General features: G+C 42.6%; 1 protein-coding gene across 1 annotated transcript in view; it reads right to left on the minus strand.

Moving 5' to 3' along the window:
* Positions 1-22,914, minus strand: part of ABCA4 (ATP binding cassette subfamily A member 4) — a 193,023-nt gene that overhangs the window by 25,834 nt on the left and 144,275 nt on the right. The window contains exons 30-38 of the mRNA XM_070746513.1: positions 21,293-21,391; positions 15,236-15,425; positions 11,246-11,340; positions 9,402-9,434; positions 6,932-7,037; positions 6,735-6,809; positions 3,254-3,423; positions 1,302-1,479; positions 431-546 (exon numbers count right to left, since the gene is read on the minus strand). Coding sequence (XP_070602614.1) covers positions 431-546; positions 1,302-1,479; positions 3,254-3,423; positions 6,735-6,809; positions 6,932-7,037; positions 9,402-9,434; positions 11,246-11,340; positions 15,236-15,425; positions 21,293-21,391 — 1,062 coding nt within the window. The remainder of the gene's footprint in view (positions 1-430; positions 547-1,301; positions 1,480-3,253; positions 3,424-6,734; positions 6,810-6,931; positions 7,038-9,401; positions 9,435-11,245; positions 11,341-15,235; positions 15,426-21,292; positions 21,392-22,914) is intronic.

A 22,914-nucleotide genomic window follows, 5' to 3' on the forward strand; every position in this document is an offset into this window, starting at 1 on the left:
TGGGAGTTGAAGTCCACAAGTCTTAAAGTTGCCAGGGTTGGAGACCCCTGCTGTAAACACAGATAGGTAAGAAGATGATGTTACTGACTGCCTTGTTCAGCACCCATGACAATACTACAATAATACAATATTACGATAGTCATGTGATATATCTCATAAACCATGGAGATTCAATTAACAATCACAATTGATGTAAGTCCAGCACAAGCACCAAGTTGCCAGTCTCCATTGAAGAAGGTTAAATGAGAACTATTTGTAATGGTTTTTTATAAGTAATTAACCAAAATTTGAATTATTGTAGGAAATAAGCAGGCAAACTGTAGAGTTTTGCAGAATGGATGTAATGTGGTAAAAAAAAAAGGTTTATTGAAACATGTACTTTGATATTGGTTTCATTTCACATATTTAATGATACATCTATATAACTTACCCATATAACAATAGCAATATTATAAGTGCAGGAAGGTTGGTTGGTGATGTATACGCTTTCCTTTTGAAACTCATGAATATTGCCACCACTAAGCCAGCACTCATGATATAATTCACCTGGCGCAGAGGAAAAGAAAAATGCAGTAAGTATTAAAGTATTAAACTGAAGAGGTACCCAGAAAGATAGCTTTTAGTAAGATAGATAAATAGAAATTATATATTTATTCATTTTAAAAGATGGCAGGAAGAAAAACTTGCGGAAAGCTACATACACTGTAATTGCCAACAGCATGATTATTGTCCATACTGGTGAGTAGCATCTGGTTGAAAAAGTATACAGTGATACCTTGTCTTACAAACTTAATTGGTTCCGGGACGAGGTTCTTAAGGGGAAAAGTTTGTAAGACGAAACAATGTTTTCCATAGCAATCAATGGAAAAGTGATTAATGCGTGCAAGCCCAAAATTCACCCCTTTTGCCAGCCAAAGCGCCCATTTTTGCGCTGCTGGGATTCCCCTGAGGCTCCCCTCCATAGGAAACCCCACCTCCAGACTTCCGTTGCCAGCAAAGCACCTGTTTTTGCGCTGCTGGGATTCCCCTGCAGCATCACAAAAACACGGAAGTCCGGAGGTGGGGTTTCCCATAGAGGGAAACCTCAGGGGAATCCCAGCAGCACAAAAACAGGTGCTTCGCTGGCAACGGAAGTCTGGAGGCGGGACATCCCAGAGGCGGCGGTGGGTTTGTAAGGTGAAAATAGTTTGTAAGAAGAGGCAAAGAAATCTTAAACCCCGGGTTTGTATCTCAAAAAGTTTGTATGATGAGGCCTTTGTAAGACGAGGTATCACTGTATAAAGGGAAGCAAAATAACTCACTATGTCCCAAAGGAAGTTGGTGAACCAGTAAACAAAAAGGCTCACACCACTGACAAACTGGAGGTGCTTGGCTTTCGTCACTTGTTCTTGGATCAGATATAAGACAAAGCTTGCTGGGATGAAAGACATGGCAAATATCACACAGATGGAAACAACAGCATCTATTGAGGTGGTCAGCCTGTAGTGAGACATGTTAAGGACAGCAAATAAGCCAGAACCAAAAGCCGCAAAAGTTACTTCTCGTTAGGTTCACATTTCACCACAAGGTTGATACAAGACATGATTGATTCTACACCCACCACTGAAGACAAAAGTCCCAGTTCTCAGAGTTTAGTGCTAAACTTTTACTATGGCTGCATAGTAAAGTTTTTCTCCTATTTCATTTTACTGGTGGAGAAAAGAAACAGAACCAGTTGTGACTTGGTAAAAAATACACTGGGCTGCTGTTGCACAGGCAACCGTACATTCCCCAACATTCAATTATTTATTTTAAACTGTGTATAAATATAGCAGTTAATATAACTAGCTTGAGATTGTTTATTGTAAGGGTCCGATTTTGTGGGATGTACGATAAGCACTTTTAAAGTACCATTGTATAAATATTTTTAGCTTGCCGACAAACATATTTTTACTAATACAGGGGAATATTTATAGCTCCGGTTTGACATCAGAGGTCCTTGGTGCTTCTCTGAGCTTCCTTGTTTTCTTGCAGACATTTTATTACTAAACCAGTGTGGGAAGTCTTCTCCCCAGAAGAATGAAATATTTTGGGAAATATTTAAAAGGGTCAGAATATTATATTTCCATAAAGGAGAAACATTTTAAAGAAGTAGAACGCAGGCCCCAGTCTTTCTTAATAGCCCACAGCAGATGCCAGCACTTAAGGAGGTAAAGAGTTCGTTGAAAGAGGAAGCCAACTATCTAGATGGCTCCAGTCATAAGCAAAGCAAATACTGCAGGTACAAATCCATTCAAGAGAGGATATTTTAAAAGTCCTGGAAGCAGAGTTTGACAGCTAACAAAAGCAGAATGGTAGGGATTAGTACAGCAGCCCCTCACCCAAGATCTAGGATGGGACGAAAGCCATTAGCCACAATAGGAATTGCCCAACGCCCTTTCAGAACATAAGTCCCTTCATTGCACAACACCCCACCCCCTCCCAGCAGCATTATAAAAATTCTAGCACTCCTCTAATCTAATTGTTCAGCTGACTAGATGGACTTTCCTTGTAACACCAGGTAAATCATCAGTGCTAGTAAGGAATAATACGTATTTTTATAAGCTTTTAGCTGTGATGTCCAGACCTGTTATAAGGGAGGGAGCAGGAGGAATAGAATTATGATCCCGCTATATAGAATGCTGGTGAGACCACATTTGGAATACTGTGTTCAGTTCTGGAGACCTCACCTACAAAAAGATATTGACAAAATTGAACGGGTCCAAAGACGGGCTACAAGAATGGTGGAAGGTCTTAATCATAAAAGGTATCAGGAAAGACTTAATGAACTCAATCTGTATAGTCTGGAGGACAGAAGGAAAAGGGGGGACATGATCGAAACATTTAAATATGTTAAAGGGTTAAATAAGGTCCAGGAGGGAAGTGTTTTTAATAGGAAAGTGAACACAAGAACAAGGGGACACAATCTGAAGTTAGTTGGGGGAAAGATCAAAAGCAACATGAGAAAATATTATTTTACTGAAAGAGTAGTAGATCCTTGGAACAAACTTCCAACAGACGTGGTAGATAAATCCACAGTAACTGAATTTAAACATGCCTGGGATAAACATACTGTATATCCATCCTAAGATAAAATACAGACAATAGTATAAGGGCAGACTAGATGGACCATGAGGTCTTTTTCTGCCGTCAGACTTCTATGTTTCTATGTTTCTAATTAAAACTGCAATTGGAGTGAATTGTAATTTTTAAAAAACTAACAAATGTTACCTACACAGTGATTTCAGACAACTGATCCTTAGTGAGGTTCAGTGGATGGTTAATAGCAGTTATTCCATATTCTTCTGGATCCTTATTTTGTTCCAGATTGGCTCTCAGAATTGCATTGTTGGCGACATTGAGGAAACTGACCACAGCATGCCAGCCTTTGTTGTTAAACCACACCTGGAAGAACAGCAGAGAAGAAGATTACAGATTTCAGCCAGTCATAATCCTTTAAAATTCTGATTTTATTAGGAAAGTGATACATGTTGCCTAATGGTTCATGCTGCTAATGACAGAAACCGAACAGTTTTCATATCTACTTTATTTATTATAATATGCACACTAGTCCTCTGGGTTTTTTCCTCTGTAACAAATCAGGATTAACAGTTCCAGGCTTTCAAATGTTTTTCCTCTTGTTCATACTTCAGTTTTTGTTTGTTTGTTCCTTGGAATTCAAGGAAGGCTGGAGCTTTTCCCAGCTTTTTCTTTCTTTCTCTGTCTTCACTCAATTTTTATATTTAAATAGGGAAATTAGCAGAAATCACTTCTTTTTTCCTCCTTCTTTGGGTTTGAATAACAGCAATGCATTAATGGGCATGTATAGAGAGTGCTGCTTTGCCAAAGTTTGATTACTGCAGTCCTGGATATATCGTATCCTTTTTAGTGTTTCTAGTTTTTTTTTAAAAAAATAAAATAATCTGGAACATATACAGGTCATACTCAATTTACAGCCATAACTGATTCCAAAATTTCTTTTGCTAAGTGAAACTGTTAAGTGAATTGTGTCTCATTTTATTACTCCCCCCCCCCCCACAGTTGTTAAATGAATCACTGCAAGTTATAAAGTTAGCCACATGGTTGTTAAGTAAATCTGGCTTCCTCATTGTAAGAAGGTTGCAAAAGGGGATCGATTGCATGACCCCGGGACATTAAAATCAACATAAATACATGTTGTGACCCTGGGGATGCTGCAAAGGTTGTAAACTATGAAAAAAACCAGTGGTTTTTTGCACTCCAGAGGGTGAAACAGCCTTTCCCAAGGCCAAAAATAAGTTGGCTTGCGCTGGAGCTGACATAGGGCAACGGCTCGAGTGGCCTCTCATATGGCTCCATGTGCCACCTGTGACATGCGTGCCATAGGTTCACCATCATGGATCTAGACAAACATTATATGAAAGCCAAAAAAAATCCTGTATCTCTTTGCTCCCATCTAGTGATCCTGGAATAGTGTGTGTGTGTGTGAGGGGGGGGGGGGGTTGCAAAAAAGTACAAAAGGAAACTGATTAATCCAAACAATTTGGAAAGCTTATTTTGTTTCATAGAATTGTTCATTTTCTTTTGTCTTCTCCTTTTTCAGTTGTAATGTTATATTGCATAATTTTTATTTTTGTGTCTTTAAGTCACCGTTGACTCCTGGTGATTGCCTGGAAAAGTCCTGTAATCTTCTTGGCAAAATGTTGGAAGTGATTTGCTGTAGCTTCTTCCTGGGACTGAGAATCCCACAGCTGACTTTGTGCCTAAGGCAAGACTACAATTCAAATTGTCCTGGTTTCTGGGTACCACACTAGCTCTCATATTACAATCACCGTTCCCCGTAAGCTGCGCCCGTGAGCAGGCGCGCACCCCCAAATACCCCCCCGTGCGCCCTTTTCCATGGGTGCGCACTCCCCATCCCCCTGCCAGCCTGCGGGGTGGGGGCGGGGAGGTGTGGCAGTAGGAGTAAAGGGAGCCGCGGCCGCCCCTGCCTCCCCATGGTGCCTCCGGCCAAACGCGCCCCTGGCTTCTCCGCCCTGCCCCATTGCCCGCCCGATCCGCCCCCTCTCCTCCTCCGCTGCCTTCTGCCTTGGGGCACGATCCGCCCCCTCTCCTCCGCCGCCGCCTCCTGCCTTGGGGTGCGATCTGCCCCCTCTCCTCCTTCTCCGCCTTCTGCTTTGGGGCGTGATCCGCCCCCTCTCCTCCTCCGCCGCCTCCTGCTTTGGGGCGAGCAATCCGGGACTCCGGGACTGTGTGGCTTTGCGCCATGAAGAGAAAACGGCCGACTTTTCCCTGCTGCCGGAGCCGTTTTCTCTTCATGGCGCAAAGCCACACAGTCCCGGACTCCCGGATCGCTCGCTACTCCGGTCAGCAAAGCCATCTGCCCAGGAAAGCACCGCGCATTGAAAAAGCGCGATGCTTTTCCGGGCAGCCGGCTTGTTGGCTGGAGAAGCGAGCGATCCTGGAGTCCGGGACTGTGTGGCTTTGCGCCATGAAGAGAAAACGGCTCCGGCAGCAGGGAAAAGTCGGCCGGGCTAACAGGAGGCGGCGCGTTGCCGGGCGCTGGGGACGCCTGGGAGGGTAAGGGGGCTACTGCTGCCTCTTAGCTGCAGAGCCGGCAGGCGGAGGCGATGACAACGGCGCCCTCCACTCTCTCTCCGGCTCTCTCTCTCTCTTTCTTTTTTTCTCTGTTGCCGGCATGGTGAACGAGAGAAAGAGAGAGAAAGAAAAAGGAGGGGAGAGAGAATGAGAGAGAAAGAAAGCAAGAGAGAAAGAGAGGGAAAGAAAGCAAGAGAGAGAGAAAGAGAGGGGGGAAGGAGGGAGAGGGAAAGACATAGAGGGAGGGAAGGAGGGAGAGAGAAAGAACAAAAAAGAGAGGAAGGAAGGAAGGAAGGGAGAAAGGAAGATGGATGGAGAAAGAGAGGGAAAGAAAGATGAAGGAAGGGAGAGAGAAAGGGGGAGGGAGAGATAGAAAGGTGGGAGAGGGGGTAGTTAGATAGGGAGAGGGAAAAGGAAGGGCTTGGAGAAAGGCAGGGGGAGAGAAAGATAGAAAGGAAAGAGGGAGGGAGAGATAGAAAGAAAAGAGGGAGGGAGAGATAGAAAGAAAAGAGGGAGGGAGGAAAGGGAGGGAGAGATAGAAAGGAAAGAGGGAGGGAGGAAAGAGGGAGGGAAAGATAGAAAGGAAAGAGGGAGGGAGGAAAGAGGGAGGGAGACATCGAAAGGATAGAATTATGGATGCCAGAACTCGCTCATGTGTGATACCGCACGCCCACACTTACTTTATTTATTTATTTATTTATTTATTCATTCATTCATTCATTCATTCATTCATTCATTCATTCATTCATTCATTCATTCATTTATACTTATATGCCGCCCAGTCCCAAAGGGACTGCTGCTCAGACACTATACTTTTCCGCTCACCCAGAAAAAAAAATAGAGGGAACACTGATTACAATGCCTGCAAAAACAATTTTGGTATCATACAATACAATATTTTCATTTTACATAAATGAACATGTTTCTGGATTCAAGGCTGTATTGGCGTACATGTTAGATGTCCCCCAAACTGCTAATAATCCATATGGATAATGAGTCATATGCTTTTCTTAAAATTGTTCTAGTCACTTTCCATTTCTTTACTAAAAAGCAAACATTTTAAATCAATGCTTCTTTACTGAACTTACTGTCAAGTGACCAAGTTATGCAAGATTTTATGAAAACAAATATTAAAATACCTTAATATTGTGTTCAGTTTCCATATATTTAAGAAAAGCTGACATTTCTTTAGCAGCAATCCTTGTTGTTTTACCCTAGACAGCAGAAAACAAATGTTCAAAGTTCCTTGTTTATATTTTAGTGTTACAAATACTTAACAAATTGTTAGATTTGGTGATAATCAAGGGACAAAGCAGATGCAAAAGTTCTTTCTTACCCCTGTTATATTCATCATTCGACCAACGTCCTTCATAAAATCAACTATTTGATCTCCGGTAATATGCAGAATTGGAAGTCTCCCTCCAATGGAAATTCCTCCATATCTATATAGAAGTTTACATAATCTTCAATTCTAGGAAAAAAATCTCATTCCACTTTTAATAGATAATGAACACAATAAAAGTCCCTTTCAACATAATTATAGAGTACCTCTCTCCCAAAAAGGAGTATGGCTATGGAGATTCAAAGTCTCAGAAGTGCTTTTTCAAAAGGAAACTGGAGATGTTTTTATTGAGGAGGAAGAAGATGACATTTCGGTTCTCATCCAAGATGTTTCATCTGAAGAAGCAAAACCTCTTCTTCTTCCTCCATAAAAAAATAGTCCAGTTGCCTTTTAAAAAAAAACATATTTGAGGCAAAAAGGAATAGGATTCTAATTTTTTCACTGTGGATAGATCAATTGAAGAAACAAAATAAATAGCCTCAGATAATGATCTTCATTGGGACTGGAAAGCAGTCACTAAGTGGGAAATCCCATGATTATGTCTCCTGGGTGGAAAGGGACAAGACTAGTCAATATGACAGCTTTGGCTTTTCTTTGTGTCCTAACCACTTGCCTGTCCTTTGGAATGCTCAATTCTTATAAGCTATCTATGGATAAGGTGACCAGACGCCCCGCTTTCCGTGGGACAGCCACGCTTTTTCACAATTTGTCCCGCGTCCTGGGGCATTTTTTAAAAGTCTTGATTTTTTAAAACAAGCCACTGGGAAGCCGCGAAGAAAGAAGCTCAGCTTCTGGTCTTGCAACTTTTTGCTCTTTGCCTCCTCAGCCTCCCGTAGCCGTCGAGTAACACATCCGCTGCCCATTCTTGCCTTTCTCTCCCCCCCTTTTTCTTTTTCTTTCTTTCTTTTTATTTGCTCGCTTCCCTCCTCTTCATCTTCCATTCTTGCTCGCTCCTTGCCCCCGGCTCCACACCTTCCCGTGGCCACCGCCGTGGGGCTGAGCTGCCCAGGCAGGAGGGCTTGCTGGCTGCGAGAGCAATGGGGGGGGAGGAAAGGGAAGAACGGCTGAGGCATTGGCTCCCCCTCCTCCGACAGCCCATCCACCGTGGTTGGAGGCGGGTGGGTAGAGCGGCATTTGCGCTGGGCGGAAAAGCAGCAGCTGGCCCGGCAAAGACAGGTGGCTCTGGCCCAGCCTGGCGTTCACCCCGGCGGCGCCAATTGAGCGACTGAGCGTGCTCTGCTTCTGCCTCTGGGTCAGCGTCGCCTCGGAAGCAGGTGAGAGAGGCAGCGCAGAAGCCCGCCACTGACGGGGAGAGAGAGAGAGAAGAAAGGAAGAGAGAGAAAGAAAGAGAGACAGCAAGAGAGAGAGAGAGACAGAAAACAAGAGAGAGAAAGAGAGAGAGAAAAAGACAGAGAGAAAGGGGGAGAGAAAGAGAGAGATAGCAAGAGAGAGGGAGAGAGAGAAAGCAAGCAAGAGAGAGAGAGAGCAAGAAAGAGAGAGAAAAAGAGAGAGAGGGAGAAAGAGAGAGAAAGGGAGGAAGGAAGAGAGAGAATTTTTTTTGGCTAAACTCCCCCCCCCCCCCAGTGGTGTCCCTCTTTCCTCTTTCTCAGTACTAAAATCTGATCACTTTATCTATGGAGTATGATTACATAGAAAGCAATGTAATCATAACAGCAGCTCAGGCCTGGGAGCCTAAGTTGCTGGTACAATTACATTGCTTTCAATGTTTAGAAGAGCAGTTTATTCTCTTGTCAACCCTTTCTCTCCAATCTCTGCTCTGCCACAGGGTAGACAGATTAGGGGCACAGAACAACACTGTAATGGTGATCACATGACTAAGAGATACTGCGAAGGACATAAATGGTTATAAATGGGCTATACATTATTTTTTCAGCCCTGTTATATTTTTGAATGGTCACTGAAGAAAGTGAGGACTATGTCAGGCCAAAGCCGTTTTAGTTGAGGTCTTTGGTCAGCCACACTTTATGCCCTTTTAAAATGTATTCTTATCTGTGGGAATTTGGGAGGGGTGGCATGAGGGATGTCACCATAATAAATTCTTTCTAGATTGTCAAGGTCATCCTTTGTCTTCTAACTCTGCACCTGCACGGAAGGAGATGGGAGTTGGCAGATGAAATTTGATCAATGTGATGGATTTGGGGGTGTGGGGACAAGGGCTCGAACTTTCAACTGGGTGGAGAAACCCCTGGGACTTCAGATTCGGGTTTCTCCCAGATGTGACTCTGCTAATAAATTGAAACTTTGAATCTGATTTAGTTTTGGATGCTATTTGGAACCCTGGCAGACTATCTGTATTGTTTCCAAATCAAGCATAGCCCTCTATTTTGTATTTCAGACAATATAATATTAATCAGGCCTATCTTATTATTTGTCATTTATTTGAAATCAAATTCTTTAGACTTAAAAAAATCACCAAAAGATATACACTACATAGTGGTCCTACCTTTGCTCATTGACCCAATATTTACTCTTTAAGCTGCCAAGAAAAATAAAAAAAAATATTTAAAATGTAATAATCTTTAATATACCGCATTAGTTAAAATTCTTTCTGATACAAAATTATATTTGTGCCGCTGGGATCAATGTGGGGATTTTGTGGCTATTCTGCTGACTGCGATGTCACTTTAGGAATTTATAAGCCTCTTCAGATGATTGGTGAAAAGGATGGGTTTATGCAGTCTGTACACTTAATCCCTGTTTCTCACCACTATTGGTTCATCTGACTTTCACAGAAGCTATGAAAGTACAAATTATAAATAATTATTTGAGGTGTACTTTGCTCAGTAGTTTTTCTGAAAAAAATGTGCCTAATCTAACGTCACTGAGTTTGTTTGGTTATTTTACCATAAAAAACAGACAAAATGCAAATGTTTATTATGGCCAGAACCCAGCATAACAGACAAATAAATGTGTACACAGAGAAATAAAAGGGAGAAAAAAAGCCTAGCAAAGATTTCATGGGTGGAACTTTATCATTTAGAAGTAGCTTTGATTGCACTTTTGAAGTTGAGTAGCAAAACCACTATAGGTGATCCAGATGTTTTTGTTAGCTAATAGGAAAACTACATAATAAGTGCCTGATTGCCCTCGGATTGTAACATAAACTCAAATGAAGACTCCTCTATAATGTGTGATAGTTTCAACTTCCTTCATGCCTCAAGGCCAGAGGATAGTATTGTATTTCCCGAGCAAGAAGCAGAAGGAAGATTGTTGAAAGTGTACTGGTAAAAGCCCAGCCATACTTAGAATAGGCCACTTTATTGGGAATTGGTGAGAAGAGCATCACAAAAAACGGTGAGCATCATAACATTCATTAAAAAACAAAAGAAAACAGGTAACTGAATCAGCTTTGATTATATTGCTGTATTTATTTCATAAATAAATGCAATAAGTTATTTTACAATAAATAAATAAATGTGCTGTCCTAATTTTCTCTTTTATTCGTATCCATTTCACATATTCAAATTATGTTTATACCTATATATGTTACCTAATACATGCTTGACAAGTAAATAAAATAAATAAATAAATAAATACAACTTCCTATTTTCAATATCAAAAGCCTTCTGCCGCACGAATCCCAGCGACTGGTTAGGTCCCACAGAGTTGGCCTTCTCCGGGTCACGTCGACCAAGCAATGTCGTTTGGCGGGACACAGGAGAAGAGCCTTCTCTGTGGCGGCCCCGACCCTCTGGAACCAGCTCCCCCCAGATATCAGAGTTGCCCCCACCCTCCTTGCCTTTCGCAAGCTCCTTAAAACCCACCTCTGTCGTCAGGCATGGGGGAATTGAAATTTCCCTTCCCGCTAGGCTTATAGAATTTATACATGGTATGCTTGTGTGTATGAGTGGTTCTTTAAATTGGGGTTTTTAAGATTGTTTTTTAATATTAGATTTGTTTATATTGTCTTTTATATTGTTGTTAGCTGCCCCGAGTCTTCGGAGAGGGGCGGCATACAAATCTAATAAATAATAATAATAATATTATCATGGAGATAGGGCATAAAAAACCCTGTTGGCATTGCATATTTGTATTATGGTTAAATGCTACTGGAAAAAGCCCACAGCAAACTGAGCAACTGATTTATTATTCAGAAGTGTTAGGACCATACCAACAATCCATTCAGACAATTGCAACAGGTTCCTAGCTAAAATCATTAATCACACAAAGCTATTGTTTCTTTTCTTTTTACTAGCTTTATATGGGAACCTGCCATTACAGTTTAGTGTTATGTGCCAATATAGCTTCTGGATTTGAAAATGTATAAATAGAAAAGTCCCAACCAACCTGCTTCTTATTAGGGTGGGGTATGTTTTCACCAAGAAATCAGAAATATTTCGGTAAGTGAGATCCTGAAGAATTTCGGTACTATGCTGGACCCTCTATAAGATGAAGAAAATACTCATTACATTCTTTGTGGTTATAATTTAATGTTTCAGAGGTTCAGAGGCAAGAAAAGACCTCATAGAAAAGTTTTAAATTAAAATAACTGTTATTTTACTGGAAACTGAAAGCTGCCTTGTCTTTCTTTGGGATTTTATTTGTATATTTTGATCTCAAGCCACATAAAATAACTAAAAGTCACATTGGTTTTGCTGAATGCTTCAAAAGATTTGTAAGCAGGGAGCTAAAGTGTTGGCAAATGACATTTCAAGCCTAGCTGTTACTATAAGGCACCCATAAAGATTTAAATACATATACATGTTTGTAATTTTAGAGAATAAATTCAACAGTCTTATGGCACTTTAAAGTCTAATCAGTTTAATGCAACAGATTGTGAGTTACAAAATCTTACTCAATTGCTTAATCTTTTAAGTGCCAAAAGAGTCTTCGCATTTCCTGTAATTTTAAATGAACACATTTCTTTTTATATTGTGATAACTGAGTAAATATACCATTCTTTTGTAGCTAGCAAGCAAAATTTATGAAGAATGTGAATTTAACCACTGAGAGGCAGTGTTGCCTTCCCATAGCAAAGATACAGGCTCTTTTCTTTGAAGTAACAGCTATTTTATAACCTATCCTGTAAGCTTTGGCAAAGCAGTCTGGAAATAGTTTCCTAATACAGTGATACCTTGTCTTACAAACTTAATTGGTTCCTGGACGAGGTTCTTAAGGTGAAAAGTTTGTAAGATGAAACAATGTTTCCCATAGGAATCAATGGAAAAGCGATTAATGTGTCCAAGCCCAAAATTCCCCCCTTTTGCCAGCCGAAGCGCCTGTTTTTGCGCTCTGGACTTCTGGTTTTTGCAATGCTTCAGGGGAATCCCAGCAGCACAAAAATGAGCACTTCGCTGGCAACGGAAGTTCGGAGGTGGGGTCTCCCAGCGAAGGGAGCATCAGTGAAATTGCAGCATCGCAAAAACACCAAAGTCCTCGAAACCCCATCTCCGGACCTCTGTGTTTTTGCAATGCTGCGATTTTACTGAGGCTCCCCTCGCTGGGAAACTCCACCACCGGACTTCCGTTGCCAGCGAAGTGCCTGTTTTTGCACTGCTTGGATTCCCCTGCTGGGATTCCCCTGCAGCATCACAAAAACACGGAAGTCCGGAGATGGGGTTTCCCATTGAGGGGAGCCTCAGGGAAATCCCAGCAGCGCAAAAATGGGTGCTTTGCTGGCAACGGAAGTCCGGAGGCGGGGCATCCGAGCAGCGGTGGTGGGTTTGTAAGGTGAAAATAGTTTGTAAGAAGAGGCAAAAAATCTTAAACCCCGGGTTTGTATCTCGAAAAGTTCGTATGACAAGGCATTTGAAAGACGAGGCATCACTGTATATCCCAGTTTTCTAGAAAGAACAATTTTATGTCACTATAAAATTGCACTGACAAGGCTAAACAAAATCTCTGTGTACCCTTAAAAAAAACATATAATCAATATCCCCATTACTGATGCCCTTTTATTACAGTTATATCATTTCTTCACAGTTTTTTTCCAATCTGGACTCATCCTGGATGGAATGGGTAGAAGGACTTCTGAGAGGTTTAGTTCCTAGTCTGGGAAAGTCCCATGATACCTACATTCCTAAAATGTTCTGAACTGGAGCCTTGGAGAGTACAGTGATCCCTCGATTATCGCAAGGGTTCCGTTCCAAGACCCCTCGCGATAATCGATTTTTCGCAATGTAGGGTTGCGGAAGTAAAAACACCATCTGCGCATGCGTGCCCTTTTTCCATGGCTGCGCATGCGCAGATGGTGGAGTTTGCGTGGGCGGTGGGGAAACCCCGATCTTCGTCTGCTCACTGCTGCTGCGGCTGCCCAGCAGCTGATCTGCTCGGCGGCAGCAGCGAGGAGCCGAATCGGGCTTTCCCCTTTGCGTGGGTGGCGGGGAAACCCCGATCTTTGTCTGCTCGCTGCTGCTGCGGCCGCCCAGCAGCTGATCTGCTCGGCGGCAGCAGCGAGAAGCCGAATCGGGCTCGCCCCTTTGCGTGGGCGGCGGGGAAACCCCGATCTACGTCTGCTCGCTGCTGCTGCGGCCGCCCAGCAGCTGATCTGCTCGGCGGCAGCAGCGAGGAGCCGAATCGGGGTTTCCCCTTTGCGTGGGCGGCGGGGAAACCCCGATCTTCGTCTGCTCGCTGCTGCTGCGGCCGCCCAGCAGCTGATCTGCTCGGTGGCAGCAGCGAGGAGCCGAATCGGGCTTTCCCCTTTGCGTGGGCGGCGGGGAAACCCCGATCTTCGTCTGCTCGCTGCTGCTGCTGCGGCCGCCCAGCAGCTGATCTGCTCGGCAGCGCAGCAGCAGCGAGCAGACGAAGATCGGGGTTTCCCCGCCACCCACGCAAAGGGGAAACCCCGGCTCCTCGCTGATGCCCCCGCTCGCCCGCCCGCCGCCCGCCAGCAAGAGGGGGAGAGATAGAGAAAGAGAGAGAAGGAAAGAAAGAGATGAGAGAGGGAGGAAGAGAGTGTGAGAGAGGAAGAAGCAAGATAGAGAAAGAGAGAGAGAAAGAAAGATGAGAAAGGAAGGAAGAGAGTGACGTCATCGGGTGAGAAAAATCGCGATATAGCGTTTCGCGAAGATCAAGATCGCGAAAATCGAGGGATCACTGTATTCTAAATTTTATATTATTGTACAATACTACTTTAGATGCAATCAGAGCAAGGGTGAAATGCTCCCGATTTGCTTGTGCCTGTCAGTTGTCAGAGAGTCGGTCGTGAAGGGAGCATGAGGCTCCATCCACCTGCCCGGATGCCATCATTTGGGTTCTTTTACACTCTGCACATGCATAGAATGCTTTGTGCATGCACAGAGGGTAAAAGAACCCAAATCGCGGCAGATGGGCGGAGCCTCGTGCTCCCTTCACGACTGGCTCTCCAGTTGCATCCAGGTGCTGGATCAGAAGTAGGGCGGTCCAGGTTCAAGTCTACCATTATTCATTAATCATTATTAGGGAAACTCACCCAGTGGTGAGAAACTTTGGGCCAGAAACTCTATCTGAGCTCAATCAGAGGCACCATAAAGGGTAAGAGGATCAAGAAGAGATAAGGTAAAAATGAAACTTTCTAAGTTCCTAATATCCATATATTAGGATGTTGCATAGATATGGAAAAGAAGCTGAATTTATGGCACAATGGCACAATGCTCATTTTAAGAACAGCATCACATCTGAACATAGATGAACTCATTACCGGACTCCATAGTGTCATCCCCAAACCCCCACCACTTTACCCTTAGATTATCTACGGTTGACCTATCCAGATTCCTAAGAGGTCAGTAAGGGGCGAGTACAAGTGCACTAGAGTGCCTTCCATCCCCTGTCCCATTGCTCTCCTATATCTCCTATACCTTTCTTCTATTCCTATATCCCTTCTTCTATTCTTTCATTGATACGTTCTATTACTATATCTTCTTTTCTATTATTTCTTAGATATATTTTACTATGAGTATCTCCTCTATAACCTTCATCATGTATTTTACTATGTGTATATAGATATATACCCCCTAAAACCCTCATTGTGTATTGGACAAAATAAATAAATAAAATAAATAAATAAAATAAATAGCATGGCGGATTGGTGAGAGAGAGAAAATAAAGAGGAAAAACAGCAGCATATGTCACTCTACAGCAAACTGAAACAAACTTCTGGTTGTTAGGATGATTTACAATGAAATCGTGAATACATTTAACACTATATCATTTGCGAATACACATTTTAAAAAATGGCTATTCTTCCATACCAATATATCTGCCTGGTGAATAGGTTATCCAGATCTTCCCTCCCACTGTTAATTGATTTCAACAAAAGTCACAGTGCTTCGTGCTTAGTAGTTCATACCCAAACAGTACCTGGGGTGGAGGAAGACCTCCTGCTCCTAGTGGACACTCTGGTAGCATAGTGAGTTTCTTCCTAGTGCTGCATTCACATGCAGGTGAGGGGTTGTCAGGACTCCATGTGTTCGTCCGGAAAAGGGCAGACACACGATAAGAGACAGTTGGTGTCCTCCAGGCCCTTGATGTAGCAATGCAAGAGTCGTTGCTATGTAGGGATTTAAAGCCCAGTGTAAGCATCAAAGTGATCACCTATGATTTTGCAAAATTATTGTATTTATACTGCATAACAAGACCAAACATTCAAGGGAATGCCTCCTAAGTATTCTTTAAATAGAAACAAATGACACCCGGTTTTCTTCATCACAAGCCTGTGGATTTTTTTCCCACACAGAAGCCATATAAAAATTATTTAATCTAATTTTATACCTAATAACTAAAATTAAATTACATTTTACTTAAATTTATTATTATTATTTTTATTATTATTTATTATTATTTATTAGATTTGTATGCCGCCCCTCTCTGAAGACTCCATTTATAGTTAAACATAATTAATATCATTACTTTCTTTTTCTGTTGCATTAAAAATTACAAACTTTTGAAGGTCTCTATGGAGTGCGTTCAGGTTTTTCAGAGACTGCTTACAATCAAAGAGTTTGAAGGAATCTCATAGGTCAACTACTCCAGTGAAGGCCTACCAAAAATTTTACTACTACACTGTGGGTGTGGCTTATGCAGGATGCCCTGTATTTTCTTTCATCTTTCAGTGTAAATCTGGGGTGGAGCTCCATTTTCGCTACCCCACTGCACCCCATCCCCCCCGGAAAGCAGCCCACTCCTGCCCCTGGGTTAGGGGCTAAGAGTGCAAGGATCTGCTTTCTGCTCAATGCAGATGCAATCCATACTAGAAGTGAAATTCAATTCAATTCAATTTATTATATTTGTATGCCGCCCCTCTCCAAAGACTCGGGGCGGCTCACAACAACGATAAAAACAATATTATAATGGCACAAATCTAATATTAAAAATAACTAAAAACCCTATCATAATTAAAAACCAAACAGCACATACATACCAAACATAAATTATAATGAGCCTGGGGGAAAGATGTCTCAAATCCCCCATGCCTGGAGGTATACATGGGTCTTAAGTAGTTTACGGATGACAAGGAGGGTGGGAGCAGTTCTAATCTCCGGGGGGACTTGATTCCAGAGGGCCGGGGCCGCCACAGAGAAGGCTCTTCCCCTGGGGCCCGCCAGCCGACATTGTTTAGTCGACGGGACCCGGAGAAGGCCAACTCTGTGGGACCTTATCGGCCGCTGGGATTCGTGCGGTAGCAGGCGGTTCCGGAGGTACTCCGGTCCAATGTCATGTAGGGCTTTAAAGGTCATAAACAACACTTTCAATTGTGACCGGAAATTGATCGGCAGCCAATGCAGGCCACCGAGTGTTGTAGATACGTAGGTGAATCTGGGAAGCCCCACGATAGCTCTCGCGGCCGCGTTCTGCACGATCTGGAGTTTCCGAACACTTTTCAAAGGTAGTCCCATGTAGAGAGCGCTGCAGTAATGGAACCTCGAGGTGATGAGGGCATGAGTGACTGTGAGCAATGACTCCCTGTTCCAGAAATGCTACCGGTTCGGATAAGTTCACCCAAATAGGTAGTAAAAAATGCTACCAGTTCGGGTGAATCAGTCTATTCGAAGATCAGCTATGCCATGATCAGCTGTGCCATGCATCTAGATTAGCTAGAAAGCAGGATTTCCTGCTTTCTGGCTAATCTGAATTGTGCAGCACAGCTGATCCCCACCCTCATTGTTCTACTTCCATTTGCAGACCCTGATGGCTTCAGAATGCTCCTTTTTCAGCACTGCACGGTGGTGCCTGTGGCGCTCATGCACACGCAAAGCACACGCAAAGCAAACCAGTAGCAGACTTCAGATGATTTCATCCTTGATCCATTCATTTTGGAGTGATGACCATACTGTGTCTGAAAACCTCTACCTGATGGTGGGGACTTAGGTTGGGCAACTCCAATTTATAAGGTGGCTTTCTATACTTAAAGAGGGTAACTATTTCCTTGAACCTTTAGATTTATTTAACTTCTTTATTAAACAGCAATTTATATAGATTCCATAGAACTATTACTAAAACAGTTTGTTCTAGTCTAATGTATCTAGGGAAGGCCCATTTAAAAAAAAATACACAAATGATAATACCTGGTTTTACACATCCTGCTATCGCAAGGAATCGCTTGCTTTGCATTTAGCACAAACTATAAGCTTAGATGTTGTACAGGTTTACAAACTATAAATATACTGCTCAAAAAAATAAAGAGAACACTCAAATAACACATCCTAGATCTGAATGTATGAAATATTCTCATTGAATACTTTGTTCTGTACCAAGTTGAATGTGCACAACAGCATGTGAAATTGATTGTCAAGCAGTGTTGCTTCCTAAGTGGACAGTTTGATTTCACAGAAGTTTGATTTACTTGGAGTTATATTGTGTTGTTTAAGTGTTCCCTTTATTTATTTGAGCAGTGTATATTGTGGCAACTCTGAAGCTATGTTGGCTTGTACAGTATTTACATTTTAGGTTTCCATTATGTTAACACCCAGGTTTTCTTCACTTCATATTTTGTTTTATCCTTTGATGCTACTGTCAACATCGCATTTTCTTCAAATCATTACTTTTCAGATGGCAAATGTTTCTGGGGTTATCACCTTCCCATTTATTCCTATGTACTATGGCTGATTGCCAAAACAAAATAATTAAAATGAACTGCTGACTCCGATGGTGGCAGAATTTGTTCCAGGAGGACATCAAAAAGTAAGATAGCTTGCACTATTTTTAATCTGTGTGGGCTGAAATTCCTTACGCCAGATGCAACACAAAACTCCATCTCTTAGAAGACAATGCAAGGACAAAATGAACAGATGGAAAGGGAAGTAGAAAACAAACCCTTAGAGAAACTATCGCCAAGATGTTGCCTTCCAGATATGTTAGCACTCAGTTTGTAGAAGTTACAACCAGCAAGGATATCAGCTTATTTAGACCCAATTTTGTATACATTTAATTACAAATCCACTTAAATTGGATAGTTTTATTTCTAATAGATAGGCACAGGACCGCCATCAGGAATTTTGGGGCCCCATACAGCCTAAGTGTCTGGGCCCCCGCCATTGTAAAACTACTTTAAGTCACCAAGCCACTCCATCCTCCGGGGATCATTTCCCACTTTACGCCAAGCGAGGCGGTCTCATAGGCCAGTGTTTCCCAACCTTGGCAACCTGAAGATATCTGGACTTTAACTCCCAGAATTCCCCAGCCAGCGAATGCTGGCTGGGGAATTCTGGGAGTTGAAGTCCAGATATCTTCAAGTTGTCAAGGTTGGGAAGCACTGCCATAGGCTATTTCAGGAACTGGGTTAAGCCGATTGTGTGGACTCATCCAGGAGAAAGAAAGAAGCAGGAGCGGCAAGGGAAAGAAAGAGCCTCCTGGCATTGGTCAGGCGGAGCATGGCTTTTTAAAGCTCCTTGGCACTTCTCCCTTCCTGGAAGAAGCCTTGTTGACAAAACCATGTGCTTTCTAGCGAGGGGAGAGGGGAGGGGGATCCCACACCTGGCAGCCACCGGCGAGGAGCTGGAAAGGACGAGGGGAGAGAAAAAGCAGGGCACCAACAGTCGGGCAGGTGTCTTGAGGGGGCACTCCCACCTGGAAGGAAGGGAAGAAAGGCGAGGGCGAGCTATGAAGGAAGGAAGGAAGGAGGAAGGAATGGTAAAAGGGGCGATCAAGAGAGGAATGGGTGAATGAATGGACGGAGGGTGGGAAGGAAGGAAGGAAGGAAAGAGGGAAGGCACAGGAACAGAGGAAGGGTGCAAAGAAAGCAAGGAAAGGTGTGAAAGGGGAGAGTAAGAGAGGAAGGAGTGAAAGAAGGGAATGAGGGAGGAAAGAAGGGAGGAAGGAGAAGGAAAGCAAGAAATGGATGGAGGGAAGGAAGGAAAGAAAGAAAGGGGGAAGGGACAGGAAGAGAGGAAGGAAGCAAGGAAACTTATGAAAGGGGAGAGTAAGAGAGGAAGGACTGAATGAAGGGAGGGAAGAAGGGAGGAAGGAGAAAGAAAAGAAGAAATAGAGGAAGGGAAGGTAAAAGAGAGAAAGAAAAAGAGCAAGAAAGAAAGAAAGAGAAAGAAAGAAAGAGAATGAAAGAGAAATAAAGAGAGGGGGAATGAAAGAAATGGAAGGAGGGAAGGAAGGAGAGAAAGCAAGAGAAAGAAAGCAAGAGAAAGAAAAAAGAACAAAAGAGCAAGAGAGAAAGAGAAAGAAAGAAAGAAAAAGAAACGAAAGAAAGAAAGGAAAGAAAGGAAAGAAGGAAAGAAAGAGAATGAAAGAGAAATAAAATAGAGAGGGGGAATGAAAGAAATGGAAGGAGGGAAGGAAGGAAGGAGAGAAAGAAAGAGAAAGAAAGAAAGAAAAAGAAAAAAGAATGAAAGAGCAAGAAAGAAAGAAAAAGAAACGAAAGAAAGAAAGAAAGAAGGAAAGAAAGAAAGAAAGAAAAAAGAAAGAAAGAGAAGGAAAGAGAAATAAAAAGAGAGAGGGGAAATGAAAGAAATGGAAGGAGGGAAGGAAGGAGAGAAAGAAAGAGAAAGAAAGAAAGAAAGAAAGAGAAAGAAAGAAAGAAAGAAAGAAAGAAAGAAAGAAAGAAAGAAAGGCAACTCCAAAGGTAGGCTCACTGAGCGGATGCATGAAAAGAGGGACCTTGCCTCCCCCTCGCGCCTCGCCCTTCCCACCCGGCCGGCCGCGCGCACTTACTTGCTCCCAGCGCTAGCAGCAGGAAGGCGAGCGAGTACGCCAGCGCCCGCCCCAAAGAAGCCATTGGCTCCGGGCGGCGGGCGGTGTTCACGGCCCCCCCGAATCCCCGGCACAGCACCTCCGGAGGCCGAAAGGCGCGGCTCTCTTGCCCTCGCAATCCTTGGGGGGATACAAGGCCGGCGGAGAAGCCGGCCAGGCTCAGCCCTCTCCCGGCTTCCCCAGCAGCGCGGCTTGGCTTCCGGAAGGCAGAGCCACCCCCGCGCTTTCTTCCGCGGCTGCCATCGGGGCTCCCTGCCTGTCTGCTGGCCTCCCTGCCTTCTTTCCTCGCGAGGGTGGGAAGAAGGTGCGGGCCTTGGCGCGCTTTTCCCCATTGCAATCGGGGTTGGAGAGTTTTTGGCGGGCGCCGCCCCCCCCCCCCCATTTTTCAATTTGGCCGGGCCCCTGACGCCACTCCCAGTAGTACCGGCCTATCGGCGGCCCTGGATAGGCAGTAGAAATAACTGATGTGAACACAGCCAGAGTTTCTTAATGTTATTTCTTGATTTTAAACAAGCCTGACAGACCGATCGATTAAAATAATAGCTGTACAGTCCTTGTTTTGTTATACATTTATAAAATATTTATAGCCATGTGATTTACTCTCACCACCCTATTTCGTTCTCAATGCAGTGCTTCTATTAAAAGAAGATTGCATCACAGATTGGAAAAGAAACCCAGAGTAGCTGTAATACTATAGGTAACGCAATCAGTAATCATCGGGAGGGATAAGAACATAATTTATAAGATAAGTTCCACATTTAGCCAGTGATAGGAATCAGTGGGACTTAATCTGGTTGTGGTTAACTTAACCCTCTTTCATTCCATTGGGTCTATTTAAAATTGTCCATTGTTCCATAGGCTCTTGCTTAATGTTGTGGGCTGAAGGGACTTTATCATGTTAAAACTTTAGTAATAGTATAGGATCTTTATTAATATTGATTTTTATTATTGTTTCTTCATTGCTTATTTGACCCCTATGACAATCATTAAGTGTTGTACCACATGATTCTTGACAAATCTATATTTTCTTTTATGTACACTGAGAGCATATGCACCAAGACAAATTCCTTGTGTGTCCAAACACACTTGGCCAATAAAATTTTACTCTATTCTATTGTATTCGATTGTATTCTATTCTATTCTATCTTTATAATTGGAGAGAGTCAGAGCGAGAAAGAAAGAAAGAGAGAGAGGGAGGGAGGGAGAAAATTTACTTACTAAAGGGGTTCTTTCTTTAAGCAACGATTTCCAAATCCTGGTTTCTTTAAAAAGGCATCACGAAGAGAAACCATATGTTCATTGCCAGGCTGTTCATTGCTAATGAGATTAGATGAGATTTAGATTTGAAAAAGAGATTACCGGTAACTATAGGAAAGTACAACTGCAAATGAAAATTAGCAGAATTGCTGCAGATATTACTAATTAACTACCCAATTTTAGAAAAACCTATATTTTTTCATAAAGATTATTAAAAAAATATTAAAATTTCACATTAGTGTTAATTTCTTAAAGACGTGATAGCAAAGACATTGATGTGTAGTCCTGATTAACAAATGGAAAATAGTTTTATATAGAAGGTACCATGTTTCCCTGAAAATAAGACCCTCTCTTATAATTTTTGAACTCTGAAATAAGCGCTTGGCTTTATTGCCATGCACTCAAAAGCCCGATTGGGCTTATTATCAGGGGATGTTTTATTATGGGGAAAACAGGGGTAAGATAACAGAACACTTGTGGCTGAACATTTGCAATTCATACAGCCCGCTTATCCAACTTCCCCACCTCTCCCAATTTAGTCCAATGCTATTGTTCTGTTAAGTGCTATCAAATCAGCATGGACCCTTTGTCCATGATGTCCATATAGAAGACTTTTTCCAGAATTTTCTGTCCTTGAGTTGCATGTAATCAAGTCCGTTCTCCATGTTCCTGGTACTAGACTTGGGTCAATGAAATACCATATCTCAACAAAGTGAAATTGTTTAACCTAGTTATGAATCAGCCTTTTTTCTGGAAAACTATTCAATACTCACATAATTCATGGGTCAGGAATAGATTGTAATCAATCAAAACTCCAATTGTTTCATGTTTCTTTCTACATTAAAAAAGAAACCACTCCTTTCTCCATATATTAAGAGATTTCTTTAAAAATCCTGAGAAGTGAAAGTCTGAGGATGGAGTAGGGGCACTCCCTGAAACTTAGTATATCTAGTCTTTGCAAACTGAGATGATGAATCTCATAAGCAATTATTTAGCAATGATGCAAATAGGGAGATATTGCATATACCATATTTTTTGCACTCTAAGATGCTCCGGATTGTAAGATGCATTTAGTTTTAGGGGAGGAAAACAGGAAAAAAATTCTGCCTCTGCCTCCCAGCAGTTTGCCTCTTTGCAGCAAACAGCAAACAAGCCTGGTCAGCCTGATTTAGCATGAGCAGTTGATTGGCAGTTGAATCAGCCTTCCAACGTTTTAGCAGTCAGCTGTTCCAGCCATGTATCACTGCCCATTGCCACCTCCGTGTGCCCCATTCGCTCTATAAAAAACACAGATATTTCCACCCACATTTGTGGAGAGGAGTGCATTTTATAGACCGAAAAATATAGTATATCTGATCTCCTACTGAATGGTGAAGTCTAGCTAATCTTATCTGATCTTAAAAGTTAATCAGGGTCAGATCAGGTTAGAACATGGATGGTGGGTACATCAGAAACCCCACAGGTATATGTAAGACTACTGTTGAAGTCAAAAATAACATAGAAAAAGGCAACAGCAAAAAAGAGTTGCTCAGAAAATTACATGAATTTGCCCAGCTGCTAATTCTCTGCTTTACAAGGCAGAA

This window comes from Erythrolamprus reginae, chromosome 3 (genome assembly GCF_031021105.1).
Source record: "Erythrolamprus reginae isolate rEryReg1 chromosome 3, rEryReg1.hap1, whole genome shotgun sequence".
Lineage (NCBI taxonomy): Eukaryota > Metazoa > Chordata > Lepidosauria > Squamata > Dipsadidae > Erythrolamprus > Erythrolamprus reginae.